The sequence below is a fragment of the Apteryx mantelli genome, chromosome 37 (genome assembly GCF_036417845.1).
Source record: "Apteryx mantelli isolate bAptMan1 chromosome 37, bAptMan1.hap1, whole genome shotgun sequence".
NCBI classification, from domain to species: domain Eukaryota; kingdom Metazoa; phylum Chordata; class Aves; order Apterygiformes; family Apterygidae; genus Apteryx; species Apteryx mantelli.
Window position 1 is genome coordinate 648,690 of NC_090014.1, and position 17,221 is coordinate 665,910.

Here is a 17,221-nt window from a genome sequence, read left to right on the forward strand (position 1 = left end):
GGGCTGATCACTATCGGCTCCCTTCCTTCCTCTTCCCCCCCGTCCTCAACACCAGCTCGCTGCTGCGGCCGCGCGGCTCGGCACGACAGCGCCGCGGCCTGACAAAGGGGGTGACGGGGCAGGATACAGGATCCTTGTCTTTAATAACAAAGCTCAGTCCAAAAAAACCCATCAACAGTGACACAGGCCAGAGAGGCCCCCAGGCCCTTGTGCTGACGCCCTGCTGACGGCTCCCCTTGCTGCTGGGCCACCGAGGCCCTGGAAGCGAGGGCGGAGGTGGGGGGGAATCACGCGCCGCACCCTCACCCCCCTGCCTGGCAGCCCCTTCCTTCATGGCCTCGCCGGGCGTCCCCCGAAGATGGCTTCCGTCTCGGCGCTCCACTCGGGGTCTCCGCGCCGCAGCAGTGTGAAGGGGGCCTCCCGCTGCCGCTGCACTGCCAGCAGGACCAGCAGCAGGCACCAGGCGAAGACGTTCACCCAGGCCGCCGCCTGCACGGCGGGGAGGGAGGTGGGGGTGAGCCGGGCAGCCACCCCGAGGAGCCGGCTGGTGTGTCCCTGGCGGGGAGCGGGGCGGCCGTCGAAGCCCGGCACCCCCACGCGTGGCCCGCCACAGGCGCCAGGCTTGGCTCGCAGGGCCGCGGCTCACCTGAGCGCTGTAGAGGTTGCTGTAGAAGCGGCTGCTGTCGTAGGGTGGCCACGGCTTGCGCTGCGCCTCCTGGCAGCTGCGGTGAGAGCGGAGCCAGCGTGAGCCGAGGGCCAGGGCCCGCCCAGGCGCCCCAGGAGCAGGATGGGTGCCGCGGCCATGCCAGCACCCCCGGCAGCAACGTGCCTACCTGGCCAGGCTCGCGGCCCGCACGACGGACGTGCACAGCGCATCCATGCCCGTGCGGAGGATGCAGGCAGAGATGAGCAGGAAGAAGAGGATGACAGAGGCGACGGCCAGGGCAACGCTGAGCCAGGCGCGATCCCTGTGAGCGGAGGGAAGAGCAGTGTGAGCGGCGCCGCGGCGCCAGGAATCCTGCGCCCGCCACCGCCACCACTCACCGCCAGCTCTCGTCTGCGCAGCAGCTGTAGATGCCGCAGAGCAGCGCCGCGAAGCAGTAGAGGGCCACGAGGATGGAGACGGCTGAGACGAAGTAGCAGAGGGACACGTGGCTGAAGGACTCGAGCCCCAGCGCAGTGCCGTTCCAGGTCGCGGCCCCGTAGAGGACGCAGCGGCCGCCGAATGCTCCCTGGGGAAGGCGAGCGGTGGCAGCAGGGCCAGGGGCAGGGTCCCCCCGCGCAGGCCGCGAGCCCGGCACCATCCCCGAGCCCCGCGGAGCCGCCCAGTCCCCGCGCAGGCCGCGAGCCCGGCACCGTCCCTGAGCCCCGTGGAGCTGCCCGGTCCCCGCGCAGGCCACGAGCCCGGCACCGTCCCCAAGCACCGTGCAGGGCCTGGCCTGAGGCAGGAACGCAGCTTTGCTGCCGGCCCCATCCGACGTGCAGAGCCCCAAACGGGCAGGAAGCCCCAAACCGCCGGAGCTTTCCTGCCTCGGCCGAATCCTGTGCTCATGTGACGCTGCCGGGAACGGGGCTGGGGGGAGGGGGCTCTGCTGCCCCAGCGCCGCCGTCCCCGCCGTCCCCTTCCCTCCCTCCCCGCTCCCTGCAGTGGAGCTGGGCCTGGCACCGGCACCAGAGTGGGATGGAGCCCCACAAGCCACCCTGGGAGCTCCGAGAGTGGCAGGGGGACGCTGCTGGAATGGAGCCACCGCCCCAGCGCTGCTGCTGCCATACCCCTCCCTCCCTCCCTGCTCCCCACAGCAGAGCCAGGCCCAGCACCGGAGCGGGACAGAGCACCGCGAGCCACCCTGGGAGCCCTGAGAGGGGCAGGAGGACGCCGCCGGGACGGAGCCGCCGGGACGGAGCCGCTGCCGCCAGCACCCAGCGCTTGCCCCGGCCCCAGCCCTGCACCTGCGTGACGGTGAGGGCAGCCGCACCAACGATCCCGCAGAGGAAGGCAGCGCCGTGCAGGACCAGCTCCGACAGCTGCAGCGCTGACACCGCCATCTTCCGCCCGCCCCCCCGGGCCTCCCCCCGCGCCGGGGGCCGGGCTCCGGCGCCCGCCTCCCCCAGGCCTCCCGGCCCACGCCGGCGCCGCGCTCGTCCCCGACCGTGGCCTGGCTCTGACAGCGACTCCAGGCTGCCTTCTAGCGGCACCCGCCCCCGCCCGCCCCGTCTCCCCGCCCGGCACCGTCCTGCCGCGAGTCTGCTGGAGCGAACGGCTCCTTCGTGCCACGGTGAGCTTTTATTAACGTGGGGCCCCGCGCACTGGGCTGCGTCAGAGCAGCAGCCCCAGCGAGTACTCGGAGCGGGCCCAGCGCCGCGGCGGCCTGGCCGTGCGGCCGATCATGGGCAGCTTCTGGGCATAGCGGGAGACGTGGCCGGGCCCGTGGTGCTGCGGGAAGCTGGTCTGGAAGAGGCGGCCCTGGCAGCGGCGGCCCACCTGGCGCCCGGCGATGACGAAGCTGAAGCGGGGGGCGCCGCGGGGGGCAAAGCGGCACTTCTGGAAGACGTCGCGCACACCGGGCCGGTGGCCAGGCTGCCGGGCGGTGCCGCGGGCCCGGGCCAGGCTGGCGGGGCGGTGCAGGGCCGGGCGCCCGCCCGGCGCCTCCGCCCGCGGGCTCTCCTCCTCCCGGGGGCTCACTGTGGCGCTGGCCGTCAGCTGCGGCATCTTGCGGGCAGCGGCGGTGGCAGCGTCGCCTGCGGCCCCGAAGGCCGGCGGCTCCCGCCGGGCACCCTCGGGGCTGCCGGGGCCGGGGAGCAGCGGGGCGGCGGGCCGGGGCCCCATGCCGGTGCCGAAGCGCGGCGCCAGGCTGTCGCCGAAGAAGTCGTAGAGCTCGCGGTACATGTCGCGCAGGGGCACAGCGGGGGCCGCGCTGGGGCCACCACCACCACCGCTGCCGCGCCGTGGGGAGCCGTCCTGCTGCGGCGCCGGCTGCGCCTTCATCTTGAGCAGCCGCTCCACCGCCACCTGCGAGGGAGAGGGCTGGGTGGTGCCGGTGCGTCCCCCCCTCCGCACGTCCCCCCGCGCCGTCGCCCCCGCCGCAGCTCACCAGGATGGCGCCGTAGACCTTGTGCCCGTCGGCCTTCACCTGGGCGTTGGAGACAGAGTAGTCGTCCAGCACGGCCTGCAGGCCGCCCCAGTAGGTGGAGAGGTGGGGGTAGAGCACCCGCTCCACGGCCTGCGGGGAGACGAGGCGCACAGAGCCGCTGCCGCCGCCGCCGCCGGGCTCCGGGGAGGGGGAGCGCCGCCGCTGCCCCGCTGCCCCCCGGCCCCCGTTACCTTCCAGCCCAGGGCGTGCAGCCCCACCACCGCCCCGTAGTGCGAGCAGAGCGGGCGCACGGGGTCGGCCAGCACCTTCTGCAGTGACAGCAGGATCTGGTGGTAGAGGCCGCTGCCCGGGTCGCCGTGCGTCCTGGGGGCGGCAGGGTGAGCGCTCCAGGCCTCCGCGCGCCCCCCTGGCGCCCCCCCGGCCACCCCACACCCCCTCACCAGAAGATGCGGCTCAGCAGCATGGCGGCGGCGTCGCGCAGCGTCCAGTGGTCGTTGAGGGGGTTGATGGAGGCGGCGAGGGGCTCCAGGACGCAGTAGGTGACGCTGGCCACCAGGCTGCGCACGTAGGAGCCCAGGCACAGGAAGGGGTTCTGCACCAGGCTGCCGGCGATGTGCAGCAGCCGGTGCAGCTGCTCCAGGTCGTGGCTCACCGACTTCACCTGCCGCCGGCGAGGCAGCGCGTCGGCATCCCGCGGCCCCGCGGCCTGCGCTGGGCACCGACCCGCCACCCGCCACCCCCGTCACTCACCCCGCTGACCACGTAGACGAAGTACGGCAGCAGCGCGGCAATCTTGGAGTTGCTCTGCAGGTCCTGCAGGGCCACCTGCGGTGCCGAGCGGCAGCAGAGTCCGCAGGGAGCCCTCCGGGGACCACGCACCGGGACCCGCCCCCTCCCCACCGCACCCTGCCTGTGCCCACCTTCATCAGCTGGGGGTCATCACCCAGCACCGCCCGCGTCACGTGCTGGTAGTACTTGAGCAGGTCGTCCGTCAGCGTGGACACGGCGCTGGGCACTGCCGGCACAGCGGGGTCATGGCAGGGGTGCGTGGGGGGGCAGCCCCCTCCCTGGCCCGGCCCACCCCGCCGCCTCACCGGCTCCTTGCGGCTCCAGGTTGCCTTTGCCGTCCAGGTAGGAGACGTGCACTGCGAGGGAGCAGAGGGAGCTGCGACGGCCGCCCGGAGCTGCCACGTGCCGCTGGCATGGCAAAGCACGGCACAGCACGGCAGGGCTCAGCTCAGCGCGGCGTGGGGCCGGGCGCCCACCTCGCACGGCCGTCTCGGCGCAGCCCTTGGGGATGTTGGTGGCCAGGGCCAGCTCCACCAGGTTCACCTCACGCTCCTCCTGGAAGTACAGCTCGCCCTCCTTGATGGCCCGGAAGGGCAGCGCGTCCTGCGAGCCGTAGCCGCACACCGCCTGTGGGGACACGCGCCGCTGCCCAGCCGTGCGCCCGACGCCTCGCTGCGGCGGGCGCCGCCACGCATGCCGGACACGCTGCGTCCCCAGGGACGCGCCCCCCAGCCCCGCCGCGCCGCCCGGCCGCGTTTCCCGCTCACTTCGACGTTGCTCCAGCGCAGCGCGCGGTTGAAGTCCTCCGCCGTGAGGCGCCGCCGCCGCGTGTGTTTCATGAACTGCGAGCTGTTCTGCGGGCAGCGGCGCGCTCAGCTCGGCTCAGCCCCGCGCCGGGGCACCGGGAGGACCGGGGGGGCCCGGGCAGCGCCCTACCTGCGTGGCCTCCCGCAGCCGGTAGCAGACGTCCTCGGCCAGCAGCGCCGCCACCTCGTCGGAGAGCTCCAGCCCGGCGCTCTCCGCCATCAGCCGCACCGACTCCCGCGGCAGCTCCACGAACCGCCGCTCCTCCCGCTCCGACATGGCGGCCTCGCCGGGCCCGGCCCGGCCCGGCCCGGCCCCCGGGGCGGAGCTATGCAAAACAGGCCACGAGGCCTGCCGGGATGTTCCCTGTGCCCTGCCCCGCTCCGGGGGCGGAGCCATGCAAATCTGAGGCCGCGGGGGCTGCCGGAAGGCCCCGCCGGGCCCGCAGCGGCGCCGCTCGGGGGTCCCCGGCGGGACGGACCCGGTGGGGCGGCGCCGCGGCGGGCGGGCCGGAGCCTGAGGGCAAGGGAGCGGGCGGCGGGGTCGTTGGGGCGGCGGTGTCCGTGCGGTGGATGTGGCCGGGGCGCGGAGAGACGCGTGGTGCGGGCAGTTGGGGGCATCGCTTCTCGGCCTTTTGGCTAAGATCAAGTGTAGTATCTGTTCTTATCAGTTTAATATCTGATACGTCCTCGATGAGAGGACTTTATATTAAACGGATTTTTGGTCGCGGGAGTTGGACCCGGAGCTTGCTCCCTCCGCTCCACGCATCGTCCCGGTATTGCAGTGCTTCCGGGAACGGTGCACCTCCCCCGGGAGGAACAACGTGGTGCAAAGACAGATTTCAACCCAATACCCAGCCTGGGTCCTACTGCTTCCTTCCCCCCTTTCCCTCCCCTCTCGCTGCCCCGATCCCAGTGCTTTGCTTCTGGTGCCGAGGCCTCCCCCCACCGCTGGACGACGCGCAGGAAAACGCAGTTGGGCTGCGACTCCAAACTAGAGCTTTTATTACCAAACACGCTCCAAAACGTCCAAACACGCTCCAAAACGTAGAAAAACAGCACGACGCAGCCCCCAACCGCCCCAGGGCCTCAGTCCGCGGGGGCAGCGCTCGCCCCCCAGTCCAGCCGGGCCAGGCGCCGCTCCACCATGGCTGGCAGGAAGCTCCGCAGGAAGTGGAAGAAGTCGTGGAAGAGCTGCCCGGCACTGGGGGCCGGGGCCAAGCGCAGCAGCGCCCACAGCTCCGGCGCAGCGCCACCTGCCCAGGCGCCGGCCTCGAACCGCAGCAGTGGCTCCGGTGGCCGCTGCGCTCCCGCCTGCTCCACAATGGCCTCCGACACCCTCGTCTCCAGCTCCAGGGCGCCCCCGTCCCACTGGGGTCCTGCGGCCAGAGCGGCACCAGGCTGCCGCAGCTGCCGGCGCACACGACGCCGGCCCGTCCACACACGGTGCCACACGGCGCAGCTCCAGCTCACGGCCTCCCCCTCGGGGCCTCCGGCCCGGCGCCGCTTCCCACCTGGCCCCTCGGCGCCCTCCGGCTCCTCCGGCAGGGGACGCTTGGACCCTGCTGCCGGCTCATCTGCTAGTGGCTCTGGAGAGTCACTGGGGGCTACCGGCTGCTCAGACGGAGGCAGCTCATCCAACGGCATCTCCAGAGGGTCACTGGGGGCTGCTGGCTGCTCAGATGGAGGCAGCTCATCCGACGGCATCTCCGGAGGGTCGCTGGGGGCTGCCAGCTGCTTGGACGGAGACGGCTCATCCGATGGCATCTCCAAAGGGTTGCTGGGGGCTGCTGGCTGTTCGGCTGGATGCAGCTTATCTGCCAGTGGCTCATCTACCGGCGGCTCTGGGGGGTTGCTGGGGGCTGCCGGCAGCTCCCCGCTCCCCGGTTCCTCGGGTGCCGCTCCCTGCGGCCCGGATGCCTCTCCAGGGGCTCCCTGCTGCTCCGGGATCTCCACGCAGCTGCACTTCAGCACATGCCCGAGCACGAAGGCAATGGCTGCACAAGCCTCCCGGAACCAGCGGCGCCGGAAAGCGGGCACCTGGCAGAGCTGCTGCCGGCAGGCGGGCAGGAGCGCAGTGGCGCCGAAGGGGATGGTGATGAGGAAAACGCCAGCTGCCGGCCCCGCCGGCTCCAGGGCGCCAGGCTGGAAGAGACGCACAAGCCCCCAGGCCTCGCCCTTGCCGGAGGCGCGGCGGTAGCACGGGCTGCAGCAGTGCTTGGCGGCGTCGCGGCAGCAGCGCCCAAAGCGCGCCGCCGTCTTCTCGGTGACGTTGGCGGCCACGTTGTGGCTGAGCTCGAAGGGGTCCTGCAGGTTGAAGGGCCCCAGCTTGAGCCGCCCACCGGCCTCCAAGAGCAGGGCGCTGGGCAGCGGCAGCGCCCGGCCCTCGCGCAGCGAGATCACCCGCCCGGCGAAGTCGAAGTCCCCGAAGAGGCGGAAGAACTCGGCCAGGAGGGAGCCTGGGGGACGCAGAGGGGTGAGAGCGGCTCCGGGGCGCCGCTGCCACCGCCCGGCCCCCGCCCCGGCGCTCACCCGGGCTCTCGGCGTTGGCGCTGCTGCCCAGCGAGGCGGCGTCCTGGGGGAAGCTGCAGTCCCAGCCCTCCACGACGCTGCAGTCCTCGTCCCCTGGGCACAGCGAGGGGGGTCTCAGCGAGGGGCTGCGGCCGGGCCGGGCTGGGCACACGGCAGCCGCCCACCTACCTGCCAGCTCCCGGAGCTGGGCCAGCGAGGGCAGCACCGGGGGGCTGCGCGTCTGCAGGAAGAAGAGCGCCAGCAGCGTCAGCGCGTAGTTAGTGAGCAGGGGGCCGCCGCCAGAGGGGCTTCCTGCGGGGAGGGGGAGACGGAGTCAGCGCCGGCCCCGCGCCGCGTCCTGGCACCGCATCGCATCCCGCCCAGCACCGCACTGCACCGCACCGTGTCCCGGCACCGCGTCCCACCTGCCAGGCCCTGCTGCTTGGCCCAGTAGCGCAGCGCGTAGATCAGTGGCCGCACGCGCCCATCCGCCTCGGCGCAGAGCCGCAGGAAAGCCGTGTTGCGGAGCGCCAGCCTGCGGGAGGGGGGATGGACGTGTCACCGGGGCCCCCGCGGTGCCCCCGGCACCCACCGCCCCAGTGCCGCCGCCACCAGACCTGTTGTCGATGGAGACGTCGCCCAGCAGCCCCGACTCCTTGTGGCAGAACTTGACGACGGGGCGGCGGGCGGCAGGCACAGCCCGCACGCGCCGCACGCCCGGGACGCAGCGCCGCAGCACCGCTGCCACCAGCTCCAGCACCGCCGGCGCCGCCGCTAGCTCCACGTCGCCCAGCAGCGAGTCGTCCGAGTCGGAGGAGCCGGCATCAGCCGCTGGGGCGCCCCGCGCCTGCGCCCGGATGCTCTTGGCCCGCTCCAGGTCCAGGAACAGATCCAGGTCGCAGCCATGGACGTCAAAGCCGTTGACGGAGGAGCCAAAGGGCAGCACGGCACAGCCTAGGCGGGGCGAGACGGCACGGGGTGTCATACGCAAATGAACGACGGCCGCGCTGCGCGCTCACCCCAGGGCCAGAGCCGCCGCGCGCAGGACTCACCGGGGAAGAACTCAGAAAAAACCTCCTGGAAAAGGGCGACCAGCAGGTGCCGCAGGCGCCGCTCACCCTCGCTCAGCTCGAACAGCTCCACCAGCCGCGACATCTGCGCGTCCACCTGCCCCGCGCGGCCCCACGTCACCAGGGGCTGTGGCCCCCGCCACCCCCCAGGATCCCCCGCCCTGAGCCCCGGCAGCCTGGAAACTCCCCCCGCTACCCCCTAGGGGCACCGGCGGCTCCCAGGACCCCCCACCCAGAGCTACCAGCACCCCCCAGGACCCCCCTAAGAGGCACCGATGGCCCCTGGCACCCCCCAGGCCCCCCCAAAGGGCCACCATTGGCCCCCAGACCCCCCCGGGACCCCCCAGCCACAGTCCCGGGGCCACCAGCAGCCTGACACACTGGTGGCCCTAGCATAACCCCAAAGGCCATTAGTAGCCCCCAGCACCCCCCAGGACTCCCCCTCCCAGAGCCCGGGGCCACCAGCATCCCCCTAGGACCCCCTAAGAGTCACTAATGGCCCCCAGCCCCCCCCAGAACCCCCCCAAGGGCCACCGGTGGCCCCAGCCACCCCCGGGACCCCCCCAAGGGCCACTGGTGCCTCGGGTCCCCCCCCGGGCCCCACTCACGTCCGCGGCCTGGCAGAGGTCCCGTGCCAGCGCCGCCGGGCCGAGCTGCTCGCGGCGGGTGCCGGGTGCCGGGGCGGCGGCGGCGGCGAAGGGCTCGTGGCGGCGAGGCCGCACGCGGAGCCGGCGCCCGCCCAGGCTGTGCCGGGGCCGTGCCAGTGCCCGCGCCCGCGCCGCCGCCTCCCGCAGCTCCACGATGGCGTAGGCGCCCTGCGGGCAGGGCAGGGCCGGTCAGCGCCGCCGCTGCCCCGGTGCCCCCGATCCCCCCCTTCCTCCCCGCCGCCGCTCACCTTCTCCTTGTCCATCACGACGGCGGCCACGTCGCCGAAGGCCCCGAAGTAGCGGGCGAGCGCCGGCGCCGCCGTGCCCCGGGGGAAGCCGCTGACGAAGAGGCTGCGCCGCGCCTGGGCGCTGCGCTCGGCGCGGAGGCCGCGGAGCCGCCGGTGCTTCCGCCCGCGCAGGTGCTCGGCCAGGCTGGGCCCTGCACGGGGCGGCGGCGGCGTCAGCGCGCCCGGTCCCGGCCCGGTCCCCCCCCCGGCCCCGGTCCCGGCCCGGTCCCCACTCACGGTTCGCCGCCACCACGCGGCAGAGGCGGCAGCGGAATCCGCCGCGCGGCAGCGCCTCCACATCCAAGGCCGCGTCCGCCTCGGGGTCCGCGTCCGAGTCCAGCTCCAGGTCCAGGTCCAGCTCCGGGGCCAGTTCTCGGTCCGGGTCCGCATCCGTCTCCGCTCCCTGGTCCATGTCCGGGTCCGAGTCCGAGTCCGGGTCCGAGTCTGGGTCCGAGTCCAGGCCCATCTCCAGGTCCGTGTCCGGGTCCAGCCCCGTCTCCGGTCCTGGGTCCGGGTCTGGATCCAGGTCCGGGTCCGAGTCCGTCTCCAGTCCCTGGTCTGGGTCCAAGTCCAGGTCCGGTCCCGGTCCCATCTCCGGTCCCCGGTCCCCCTCCCCTTCCCGGCCCGGTCCCGTCTCCTCCGCTTCCCGCTCCATCCCGACCCGCGCCGCCACCAGCAGCCCCGGAGTCCGCCCGCCCTTGGCTTCCCCCGGGAACTTCCGGCGGAAACTGGTCCGCCACCAACACCACTCCCCACGGCACTTCCGGCAAGAGCAGGTCCGCCGCCAACACCCCCCCCAGGCACTTCCGGCGGAGGCGCCCCCCGCCCCCCGCCGGTGCCCCCGGTGTCGGCGCGGCGCGGTGAAGAAAAGGCGTCCGTTTATTTCCTGTCGCTACAGACCCGGGAACAGCTCGAGATAAAAAACCGGCGGTCGCGCTCGCTCCATGTACAAAAGGGGCCCGCGGAGGGGGGAGGAGGGGGGGAGGGAAGGGGAGGGGCCGCTCCGGGCCCCCCCTGCTCCCCCCCCCCGCGCCGCCGCAATCGCTATGGAAATAAAAAAAATACAAAAGGGGGCAGGGCCCGCGGGGGGCGGGGCGGCGTCAGTCCTCCAGGACGATGGGCTCAGAGGTGCTGGCGGGGTGGGGGGGCGCGGGGGGTGCCAGGGCCCCCCCGGGCCGCAGCGGCAGCCCCGGCTTCACCTTGAGGGGCAGGTTGGGGCGCCGGGCGGCGCGGCGCATCTCCAGGTGCGTCAGGGCCTTGCGCAGCGCCCTGTGGGGGGGAGGGGGGGGGGGGACACAGCGTCAGCACCCACCACGGCCCCCCCCCCCGCACCCTCCCCCCCCGCGGCGGCAGCGTCCCCACCTGGTGTCCTTGGTGGCCACGAAGACGACGGGGTTGGGGGCGTCGGCGGGGTTCAGCTTCTGGCGCTTGGCGGCCGGCTGGGAGCCTGCACGCAGCCCCGAGGCCGCCGGGCGCCCGTTGGCCGAGAAGGGCAGCCCCGCCCCCGCCACCTGCCGCGGCACTGTCAGGCCACGCCCCCTGCTCTGCATAACCCCGCCCACTGCCCACCCCCACCCTCCAGCCTGTCAATCACAGCCAGCTCAGCTCCCCATAGGTCCCAAGAGCTGTCAGTCACCCTGGCCCCACCCCCTTGTCAATCACACCAGCCCCCACCCCACCACTCACCCCATCAATTGCAGCCCACCCTGATCCCCACAGGCCCCTCCCCTGTCAATCAGGCCCCACCCATCAGAGCCCCCTTCCCCCTCCCCTTGTCAATCATTTCAGGCCCCACCCCCTCATCACCCTCACCAATTGCAGCTTCCCCCCCAGGACCCACTCCCATCACTCAGTCCCACCCCCTTCTCCATGTCAATCATCCCAGGCCCCACCCCTACACACAAGTTCCTCCCCTTGTCAATCACTCCAGGCCCCACCCATCACCTGGCCCAGCCCCTGTCAATCACCCAGGCCCCACCCCTCCCAGCCAGGCCCCGCCCCCAGTACCTGGGCAGCCCAGTGGCCCTTGCCAGCACTCTCATAGCCGCACTTGCCCACAAGCCCGGCCAGGCCCCGCCCCCCCGGCAGGCCCCACCCCTCCCGGCAGGCCCCGCCCCCAGTACCCGGGCAGCCCAGTGGCCCTCGCCGGCACTCTTGTAGCCACACTTGCCCATGAGCCCGGCCAGGCCCTGCCCCTCCCGGCAGGCCCCGCCCCCCCAGCAGGCCCCGCCCCCGGTACCCGGGCAGCCCGGTGGCCCTCGCCGGCACTCTCGTAGCCGCGCTTGCCCACGAGCCCGGCCAGGCCCCGGCTCTGGCTCAGCTGGTTGCGGTTAATGGGCGTCTTGGTGCCCCGCGGCGTCTTCGGCTTCAGGGGGGCCTGTGCCGCTGGGGGGAGCAGGGGTCAGCACCCCACAGCACCATGGGGGGAGCAGAACCCCCCTGCCCCTGCCCCATGGCACCCATGGGGGGAGCAGAACCCCCTTGCCCCTGCCCCATGGCACCCACAGGGGGAGCGGGGCTGGTGCCCCATGGCACAAGGGAAAACAGCCCCCCTGCCCCATGGCACCCACGGGGGGGAATGGGGCCAGCACCCCACAGCGTGGGAGAACTGTCCCCCTGCCCCACGGTGCCTATGGGGGGGAGCAGCCCCCCTGCCCCACGCTGCCTACGGGGGGGAGCAGGACCAGTTGACTCACAGCACCCATAGGGGAGCACAATCCCCCTGCCCCTGCCCCACAGCACCCGCAGAGGGGCGCAACGCCCCTGCCCCACAGCTCTACGTTCAACAGCCGGGTGGCAGCGCGTCCCCCCACCCCCGGGGAGGGCCGGTGCCCCTTCCCCACCCCCCCCCCACAGGGCACAGGGGGGCCCCCGCCCCCAAACCCGCCCGAGGCTCACCCAGCTCCTTGACGATGGCGGCGAGGGGCAGCCGCGCCAGCGGGTGGATCTTGAGCGGCGCCTTGGCGGCCTTGGGCAGCCGGATGGAGCCTGCGGAGGGGGCGGCGGAGCGGGGTGAGGCGGGGCCGCGCCGGGGGCCCCCCGCGTCCCCCCCGCGTCCCCCCCGGCGCGGGCGTACACTCGGCCTTGATGGCGTTGGCGTTGATGGGGGCGTAGGGGCGGCGGGCGGCGCGCCGGGGCTGCAGGATGTCGCGGCAGACGCGGCGCGCCAGGCGCGTCAGCTTGGTGGTCTGCAGCAGGAAGGTCTGGCGGTTCTTGGCCAGCAGCTTGGCGCGGCTGGCGCTGCTGGCGTAGGGCGAGAGGCTCTGCGCCTCGGGCCGCGACAGGTGCCCCCGCGAGTGCGGCTCCTGCGCGGGGGCACGGCGCGGGGGGTCAGCGGGGTGGCGGCGGCGGCCCCCCCTCCCCGTGCCGCGGCCCCCCCCCGCGCTCACCGCGGGGCCGCGGGCGGCGCCCTCCAGCTGCGTGGGCGTCTTCAGCCCCCCGTACTTCTTCCAGTAGATCCAGCAGGACGCGCAGAGGCGGCACTGCATGTTGGGGGGGCCCCACGCGTACCACTGCGCCGACTGCGTCGCTGCGGGGGGCGCCGGCGGGGGGGGGAGGGGGGGGCACGGCGGCGTTGGGGGGGGCGGCGGCGCTGCCCCGCGTCCGGCGTCCCCTGGGGAACCCGCCCCGGCGGCCCCACGAGCCCCCCTCCCTGCCCCATGGCCCCTAAAGAGACCCCACTGCCCCTAGACACCCCCCTCCCTGCCCCACAGCCCCTATGTGCCCCCCTGCCTGCCCCACAGCCCCTAAAGAGACCGTACTGCTCCTATGTGCCCCCCTCCCTGCCCCAGGGCCCTGCCCCCCTGCCCCTGTGCACTCCCCTTCCTGCCCCCCTGCCCCTACGTACCCCTCTCCCTGCCCCACTGCCCCGGGCTCCCCCCTGCCGCCCCCAGACCCCCCCGCTGCCCCCCACCCGCCGCCCCACTGACTGTGGCAGCTCTCGCAGGTGAGGCCCTTCTGGAAGCCGGCGCCGTTCATGCCGGGCTTGGAGCCCACCGAGATGATCTGGTTGGGGTTGGGCTTGGTGCTGGGGGGGCAGAGGGGTGAGGGGGGGCGGGGGGGCCGCCCGCGCGCCCCCCAGCAGCGCCCCGGCCCCCCCCGCGCCCCCCAGCCCCCCCGGCCCCACTCACTACGTGGGGATGTAGACTTGCTTCAGCTTGCTGTCGGCCTCCGCCGCCTTCAGCCTCTTCTGCGGGCGGAGACGCGGCTCAGACGCCGCCGAGACCCCCACGAACCCCACGTGAGCCCCACTGCGGCCCCCCACCAGCCCCCCGTGAGCCCCACTGCGGTCCCCCGCATCACCACCGAGCCCCCCACGAGCCCCCCATGTCGCCGCCCGTGAGCCCTGCACGAGCCCCACTGCAGCCCCCTACATCGCCACCACTGAGCCCCACACAAGCCCCCCACGTCGCCGCCGGCCAGCCTCACGTGAGCCCCCCACGTCTCTGCCTGTGAGCCCCACATGTCACTGCTGCCGAGTCCCCCACGAACCCCACGTATGAGCCCCGCTGCAGCCCCCCACGTCGCCGCCGCTGAGCCCCACTGCGGCCCCCTGCGAGCCCCACACAAGCCCGGCCCTGCCGCAGCCCCTCACGTTGCCGCTGCCGAGCCCTGCTGCGACCCCCACACGAGCCCCCCGGCGGCCCCCCACGTCGTTGCCACCACCGCCGAGCCCCACACGAGCCCCCCAGCGGCCCCCCAAGTCGTTGCCACCACCGCCGAGCCCCACACGAGCCCCCCAGCGGCCCCCCACGTCGTTGCCCCCACCGCCAAGCCCCACACGAGCCCCCCAGCGGCCCCCCACGTCGTTGCCCCCACCGCCGAGCCCCCCGGCGGCCCCCCACCTGCTGGATGTAGCGGTCGGTGGTTTTCCACATGTAGTAGAACTGCACGATGCTGGCCAGGGACTTCCAGGGCAGCTGCGGGGCGAGGGCAGGGCTGAGGCCGGGCCCCGGGGCCCCCCGCCGCCGCCCCCCGGCCCCCCCGGCCCCCGGCCCCGCTCACAAAGTCCTGCCGGATGTCGTTGAAGTCCTTGCCGTACTTCTCCAGCGCCTCCTCGAAGAGCATGGCCTCGGAGGCCGACCACTCCTCCATCTCGTCGCGGCACAGCACCGGCCCCCCCTGCGGCACCAGCGTCGACATGGCCTTGGCCAGGTCGTAGCCGTTGCGCTGCAGCGTGTCCATGGCGTGGAACTGGGGAGGGGGCGCGGGCGGGGGGTGAGGCGCCCGCCGCCCTCCCCGCGGCGGCGGGGGGGACACGGGGACCACGCGGGGGGGCCGCGCGGGGGCCCCCCGCCCTCACCAGGGTGATGTCGCGCGAGGCGGCGGCGGCGCTCATGTGCAGGCTGGGTTGCCGGATGGAGCTGCTGCAGTCGAGGGCGCGCGCGAAGGTGCCCACGGCCCTGCGGACGAGCCGGGGAGGGGGGGCGTCAGCGGTGCCCGCGGCCCCCCCGTGCTGCCGCCGCCACCACCGTCCCCCCCCCGCGGCCCCGCTCACCGCGCCACCACCAGGAACTGGTCGATCTGCCGGTCCGTCAGCGGGTTGTCGGGGTCCCACACCTTCATCTCCATCTTCTGCTGGTTTCGGTTGTCCGACTCGCCTGCGGGACGGGGACGGGGACAGTGAGGACAAGGACGAAGGAGACAGAGACAGGATGGGGACGATGAGAACTAAACAGGGACAAAGGAAATGGGAACGGGTAGGGACTGGGACAAGGATAAAGGGGATGGGGATGACAAGGATGGCGGGGGCAGGACGGGAGCAGGGACAACATAAAGCAAGACGGAGACGATGGGGACAGGACGGAAGCAGAACAGGGACGATGGGGAAGGGACAGATGGGGGCAGGATGGGGACGGGACAGAGCCGCCCCAGCCCTCGGCGCCACTGTGGCCACCTCACCCTCCGCCAGCCGGTCCGGGATCTCCGCCTGGTACTTGCAGCCGACCCGGATCTCGCCCTGGTCGGCCAGGAGGGTTTTCTGGACGGGGTCGAATACCAGCGAGTAGAAGAAACAGTCCTGGGGGGGGGGAGAAAGGGGGTGAGGGGGGTGCCGGGCCCCCCCTCGCCCCGCGCGGCTCCCCGGCGGCGGCGGCACTCACCTCCTTCTCCAGGTACTGGCCCAGGATGTCGGTCTCGTTGAGGAGCGTCACGCTGCACTTCCCCCTGCGGGCGGGCGCACGTTGTCACGGCCCTGCCGCGGGGCGTCGTGCCCCCCCCAGCACCCCCCACCCTCCCCCAAACACCCACCGTATGTGAGTGGCCGGCAGCGACTCGAACTGCCGAGAGAGAAAGAGCTCGCGGTGCTTGAGCTGGTGCCGCTGCTGCTCCGTCATGGCCGGCTGCTTGGATTCCTCCTCGAACTCGCCTGGGCGTGGGGAGACATCAGCCCCCGCCATGCTGCGCCGCCCCCCGGCCCGCTCCGGCGCCGCTCCCCCCCTCCGGAACGGGGCCGGAAGCCCCCCGACGCTTCCCTCCCTCCCTCGCGGAGCCGGGAAGGGGCCACTGCTGCCCCCGCCACCCCCCACTCACGGGCGTTGCTGTCCGCCAGGCTGTTGAGGCTGCTGGAAATGTCGCGCCGGCGGAAGAGGCAGACGACCTTGGCCTCCACGTTGCCATTAGCTGTCTGGGGGGGGCAAAGGTGGGCGCTGAGGGGGGGCCGGGCGCAGGGGGGCGGCAGCGGCAGCCGCGGGCCGGGCCGGGCAGCTCCTCACCTTGTTGAGCTCCTCGATGCGGCGCACGAGGTAGGGGTTGCTGGAGGAGTTCTCAAAATAGACGTAGTCTGCAGGGAGCCGGCTCAGGGGGGGGGCGCCGGGGGAGATCCCCTTCCCCCCCCTACGGCCGCCTCCTCGCTCCCAGCCCCTCCACAGGGCACCGGGGGGCAGACACCCCCCCCCCCTCGGGCTGCTGCAGAGCCTGGTGCGGAGGAGGCTCTTCTGGGGGGGTCATGGGGGTCCCAGCACAGCCTCCGCCCCACGGGAGGCTTCCAAGCGGGAGCATCCCTGGACACCCCCCCCCAGCCCGGCTACTGCTGGAGCTTCCACCCCTGTGGAGGGGGGAGACTCTCCCCGCACCCAGACGGACATGGGGGGACCCTGCCCGCCCCCCAGGGCCCCCTCAGAGACGTGGGGGCTCCTCTCCCCCCCACGGGCGCAGAGGTCCCTCGCTGCCCCCTTCGCGGCCCCTCTTTTTCTCGCAGAAATCGCCCCCCTCCAGGACATAACTGCCCCCCTTTCTGCTCGGATGGAAATGTGGTCCCTTCTCCCCACGGACAGGGGGGGCCTCTCTGCTCGGGACCGGGGGGCTCCTCTGCGCCCCACGGGCCCAACCCCAGCACGAGAACGGGCCCCTTCCCCCGGGGCCCCCCCCTCTGTGCACCTTCCCCTTCTCCCGGGGCCCCCCCCGGTGCACCCTTCCCTTCCGCCCCCGCAGGAACGGCCCCCCCCTTGCAGACCCCCGGGGCTGGGGCACCGCGGGGCCCCTCCTTCCCCTCTCAAACGCGGCACCTGCTTCTCGGGGGGGGCCCTTCGCAGCGACCCCCCCTCGCTTCGCCCTCATCGCCGTCTCCCAGAAACGGCCCCCCCCCCCGCTCCCCATGGCCGCGGGGAGCAGGGGCTGCGCCCGCCTCGCCACCTCGGGGCCCCCTTCTCCCTCCCGGGATCCCCCCTTCCCTCAGGGACCCTCGTTCCCCTCAAGGACCCCCCCCACGATCCCCTTTTCCCTCACGATCCCCCCTTTCCTCACGGGACTCCCCCTTCCCCTCAGGGGATCGCCGCTCCCCCCCCCGGGGTCCCCCCTTCCCCTCGCGCTCCCGCGGCCCCGGCCCCCCGCTCACCGCCGACGCGGTACATGTTGGCCGCCATGGCCGCTCGCTCGGCCGCGCTACCCCCGGGCCCGGCCCGGCCCGCGCTTCATCGCCTCCCGCTCCCGCCGCCTCCGCACCGGCACGACCCGCTCGGGCGCCTCCGGAGCGGCCTCGGCGCCGCCTCGGGCCCTTCCGGAGCGCGCTCGGGCCTTTCCGGA

General features: G+C 73.7%; 4 protein-coding genes and 1 non-coding gene across 7 annotated transcripts; 1 reads left to right on the forward strand and 4 right to left on the reverse strand.

Moving 5' to 3' along the window:
- Positions 1–124: 124 nt before the first annotated feature.
- LOC136995081 (transmembrane protein 179B-like) lies at positions 125–2,060 on the reverse strand. Its single transcript, XM_067314791.1, has 5 exons — positions 1,951–2,060; positions 1,045–1,232; positions 834–968; positions 647–722; positions 125–489 (listed from the first exon to the last, which is right to left on the reverse strand). The coding sequence occupies exons 1-5, from the start codon at positions 2,044–2,046 to the stop codon at positions 331–333; spliced, it is 654 nt and encodes a 217-aa protein (XP_067170892.1). The 5' UTR covers positions 2,047–2,060; the 3' UTR covers positions 125–330.
- Positions 2,061–2,265: 205 nt separating this feature from the next.
- On the reverse strand, positions 2,266–5,009 carry LOC136995093 (TAF6-like RNA polymerase II p300/CBP-associated factor-associated factor 65 kDa subunit 6L). Of its 2 annotated transcripts, none has more exons than XM_067314822.1 (10): positions 4,818–5,009; positions 4,649–4,735; positions 4,358–4,508; positions 4,187–4,237; positions 4,013–4,107; positions 3,843–3,917; positions 3,533–3,753; positions 3,323–3,455; positions 3,093–3,221; positions 2,266–3,010 (listed from the first exon to the last, which is right to left on the reverse strand). In XM_067314822.1, the coding sequence occupies exons 1-10, from the start codon at positions 4,962–4,964 to the stop codon at positions 2,318–2,320; spliced, it is 1,782 nt and encodes a 593-aa protein (XP_067170923.1). In that variant the 5' UTR covers positions 4,965–5,009; the 3' UTR covers positions 2,266–2,317. The 2 variants fall into 2 exon arrangements, with proteins under 2 accessions (XP_067170923.1, XP_067170924.1); XM_067314823.1 differs by having other exon boundaries at positions 4,649–4,730; positions 4,818–4,898.
- Positions 5,010–5,303: 294 nt separating this feature from the next.
- On the forward strand, positions 5,304–5,494 carry LOC136995112 (U2 spliceosomal RNA). The gene has a single exon (XR_010886759.1). It is a non-coding gene; the product is annotated as a U2 spliceosomal RNA (small nuclear RNA).
- A 172-nt stretch (positions 5,495–5,666) lies between these two features.
- Positions 5,667–9,942, reverse strand: TUT1 (terminal uridylyl transferase 1, U6 snRNA-specific). Of its 2 annotated transcripts, XM_067314826.1 has the most exons (9): positions 9,437–9,942; positions 9,161–9,351; positions 8,874–9,080; positions 8,248–8,362; positions 7,813–8,149; positions 7,621–7,730; positions 7,385–7,507; positions 7,217–7,309; positions 5,667–7,143 (listed from the first exon to the last, which is right to left on the reverse strand). In XM_067314826.1, exons 1-9 carry the CDS (start codon positions 9,852–9,854, stop codon positions 5,774–5,776), a joined length of 2,964 nt encoding a protein of 987 aa, XP_067170927.1. In that variant the 5' UTR covers positions 9,855–9,942; the 3' UTR covers positions 5,667–5,773. The 2 variants fall into 2 exon arrangements, with proteins under 2 accessions (XP_067170927.1, XP_067170926.1); XM_067314825.1 differs by having other exon boundaries at positions 7,217–7,507.
- Positions 9,943–10,217: 275 nt separating this feature from the next.
- On the reverse strand, positions 10,218–17,213 carry MTA2 (metastasis associated 1 family member 2). The gene is made up of 18 exons (XM_067314829.1): positions 17,034–17,213; positions 15,913–15,980; positions 15,731–15,824; positions 15,449–15,566; positions 15,301–15,364; positions 15,101–15,218; positions 14,697–14,799; positions 14,502–14,601; positions 14,204–14,392; positions 14,044–14,118; positions 13,330–13,388; positions 13,129–13,226; positions 12,589–12,728; positions 12,276–12,504; positions 12,098–12,187; positions 11,439–11,584; positions 10,562–10,710; positions 10,218–10,468 (listed from the first exon to the last, which is right to left on the reverse strand). The coding sequence occupies exons 1-18, from the start codon at positions 17,059–17,061 to the stop codon at positions 10,300–10,302; spliced, it is 2,037 nt and encodes a 678-aa protein (XP_067170930.1). The 5' UTR covers positions 17,062–17,213; the 3' UTR covers positions 10,218–10,299.
- Positions 17,214–17,221: the final 8 nt, after the last annotated feature.

Excerpts from the sequence above, each read along its gene's own strand:
- LOC136995081 (XM_067314791.1), bottom strand. The coding sequence starts at position 2,046 with ATGGCGGTGTCAGCGCTGCAGCTGTCGGAGCTGGTCCTGCACGGCGCT. Across the intron at positions 1,233-1,950 it reads CTGCCCTCACCGTCACGCAG|GGAGCATTCGGCGGCCGCTG; the intron begins GTGCAGGGCTGG and ends CGCCTTCCCCAG. Across the intron at positions 969-1,044 it reads TGCGCAGACGAGAGCTGGCG|GGATCGCGCCTGGCTCAGCG; the intron begins GTGAGTGGTGGC and ends CTCCGCTCACAG.
- TUT1 (XM_067314825.1), bottom strand. The coding sequence starts at position 9,854 with ATGGAGCGGGAAGCGGAGGAGACGGGACCGGGCCGGGAAGGGGAGGGG. Across the intron at positions 9,352-9,436 it reads CCGCGTGGTGGCGGCGAACC|GGCCCAGCCTGGCCGAGCAC; the intron begins GTGAGTGGGGAC and ends CGCCCCGTGCAG. Across the intron at positions 8,150-8,247 it reads TTTTTCTGAGTTCTTCCCCG|GCTGTGCCGTGCTGCCCTTT; the intron begins GTGAGTCCTGCG and ends CGCCCCGCCTAG.
- LOC136995093 (XM_067314822.1), bottom strand. The coding sequence starts at position 4,964 with ATGTCGGAGCGGGAGGAGCGGCGGTTCGTGGAGCTGCCGCGGGAGTCG. Across the intron at positions 4,509-4,648 it reads TGCGCTGGAGCAACGTCGAA|GCGGTGTGCGGCTACGGCTC; the intron begins GTGAGCGGGAAA and ends GTGTCCCCACAG. Across the intron at positions 4,108-4,186 it reads CCTGGAGCCGCAAGGAGCCG|TGCCCAGCGCCGTGTCCACG; the intron begins GTGAGGCGGCGG and ends CTGTGCCGGCAG.
- MTA2 (XM_067314829.1), bottom strand. The coding sequence starts at position 17,061 with ATGGCGGCCAACATGTACCGCGTCGGCG. Across the intron at positions 15,365-15,448 it reads CTGCCGGCCACTCACATACG|GGGGAAGTGCAGCGTGACGC; the intron begins GTGGGTGTTTGG and ends GCCCGCCCGCAG. Across the intron at positions 14,602-14,696 it reads CAGTTCCTGGTGGTGGCGCG|GGCCGTGGGCACCTTCGCGC; the intron begins GTGAGCGGGGCC and ends GCTCGTCCGCAG.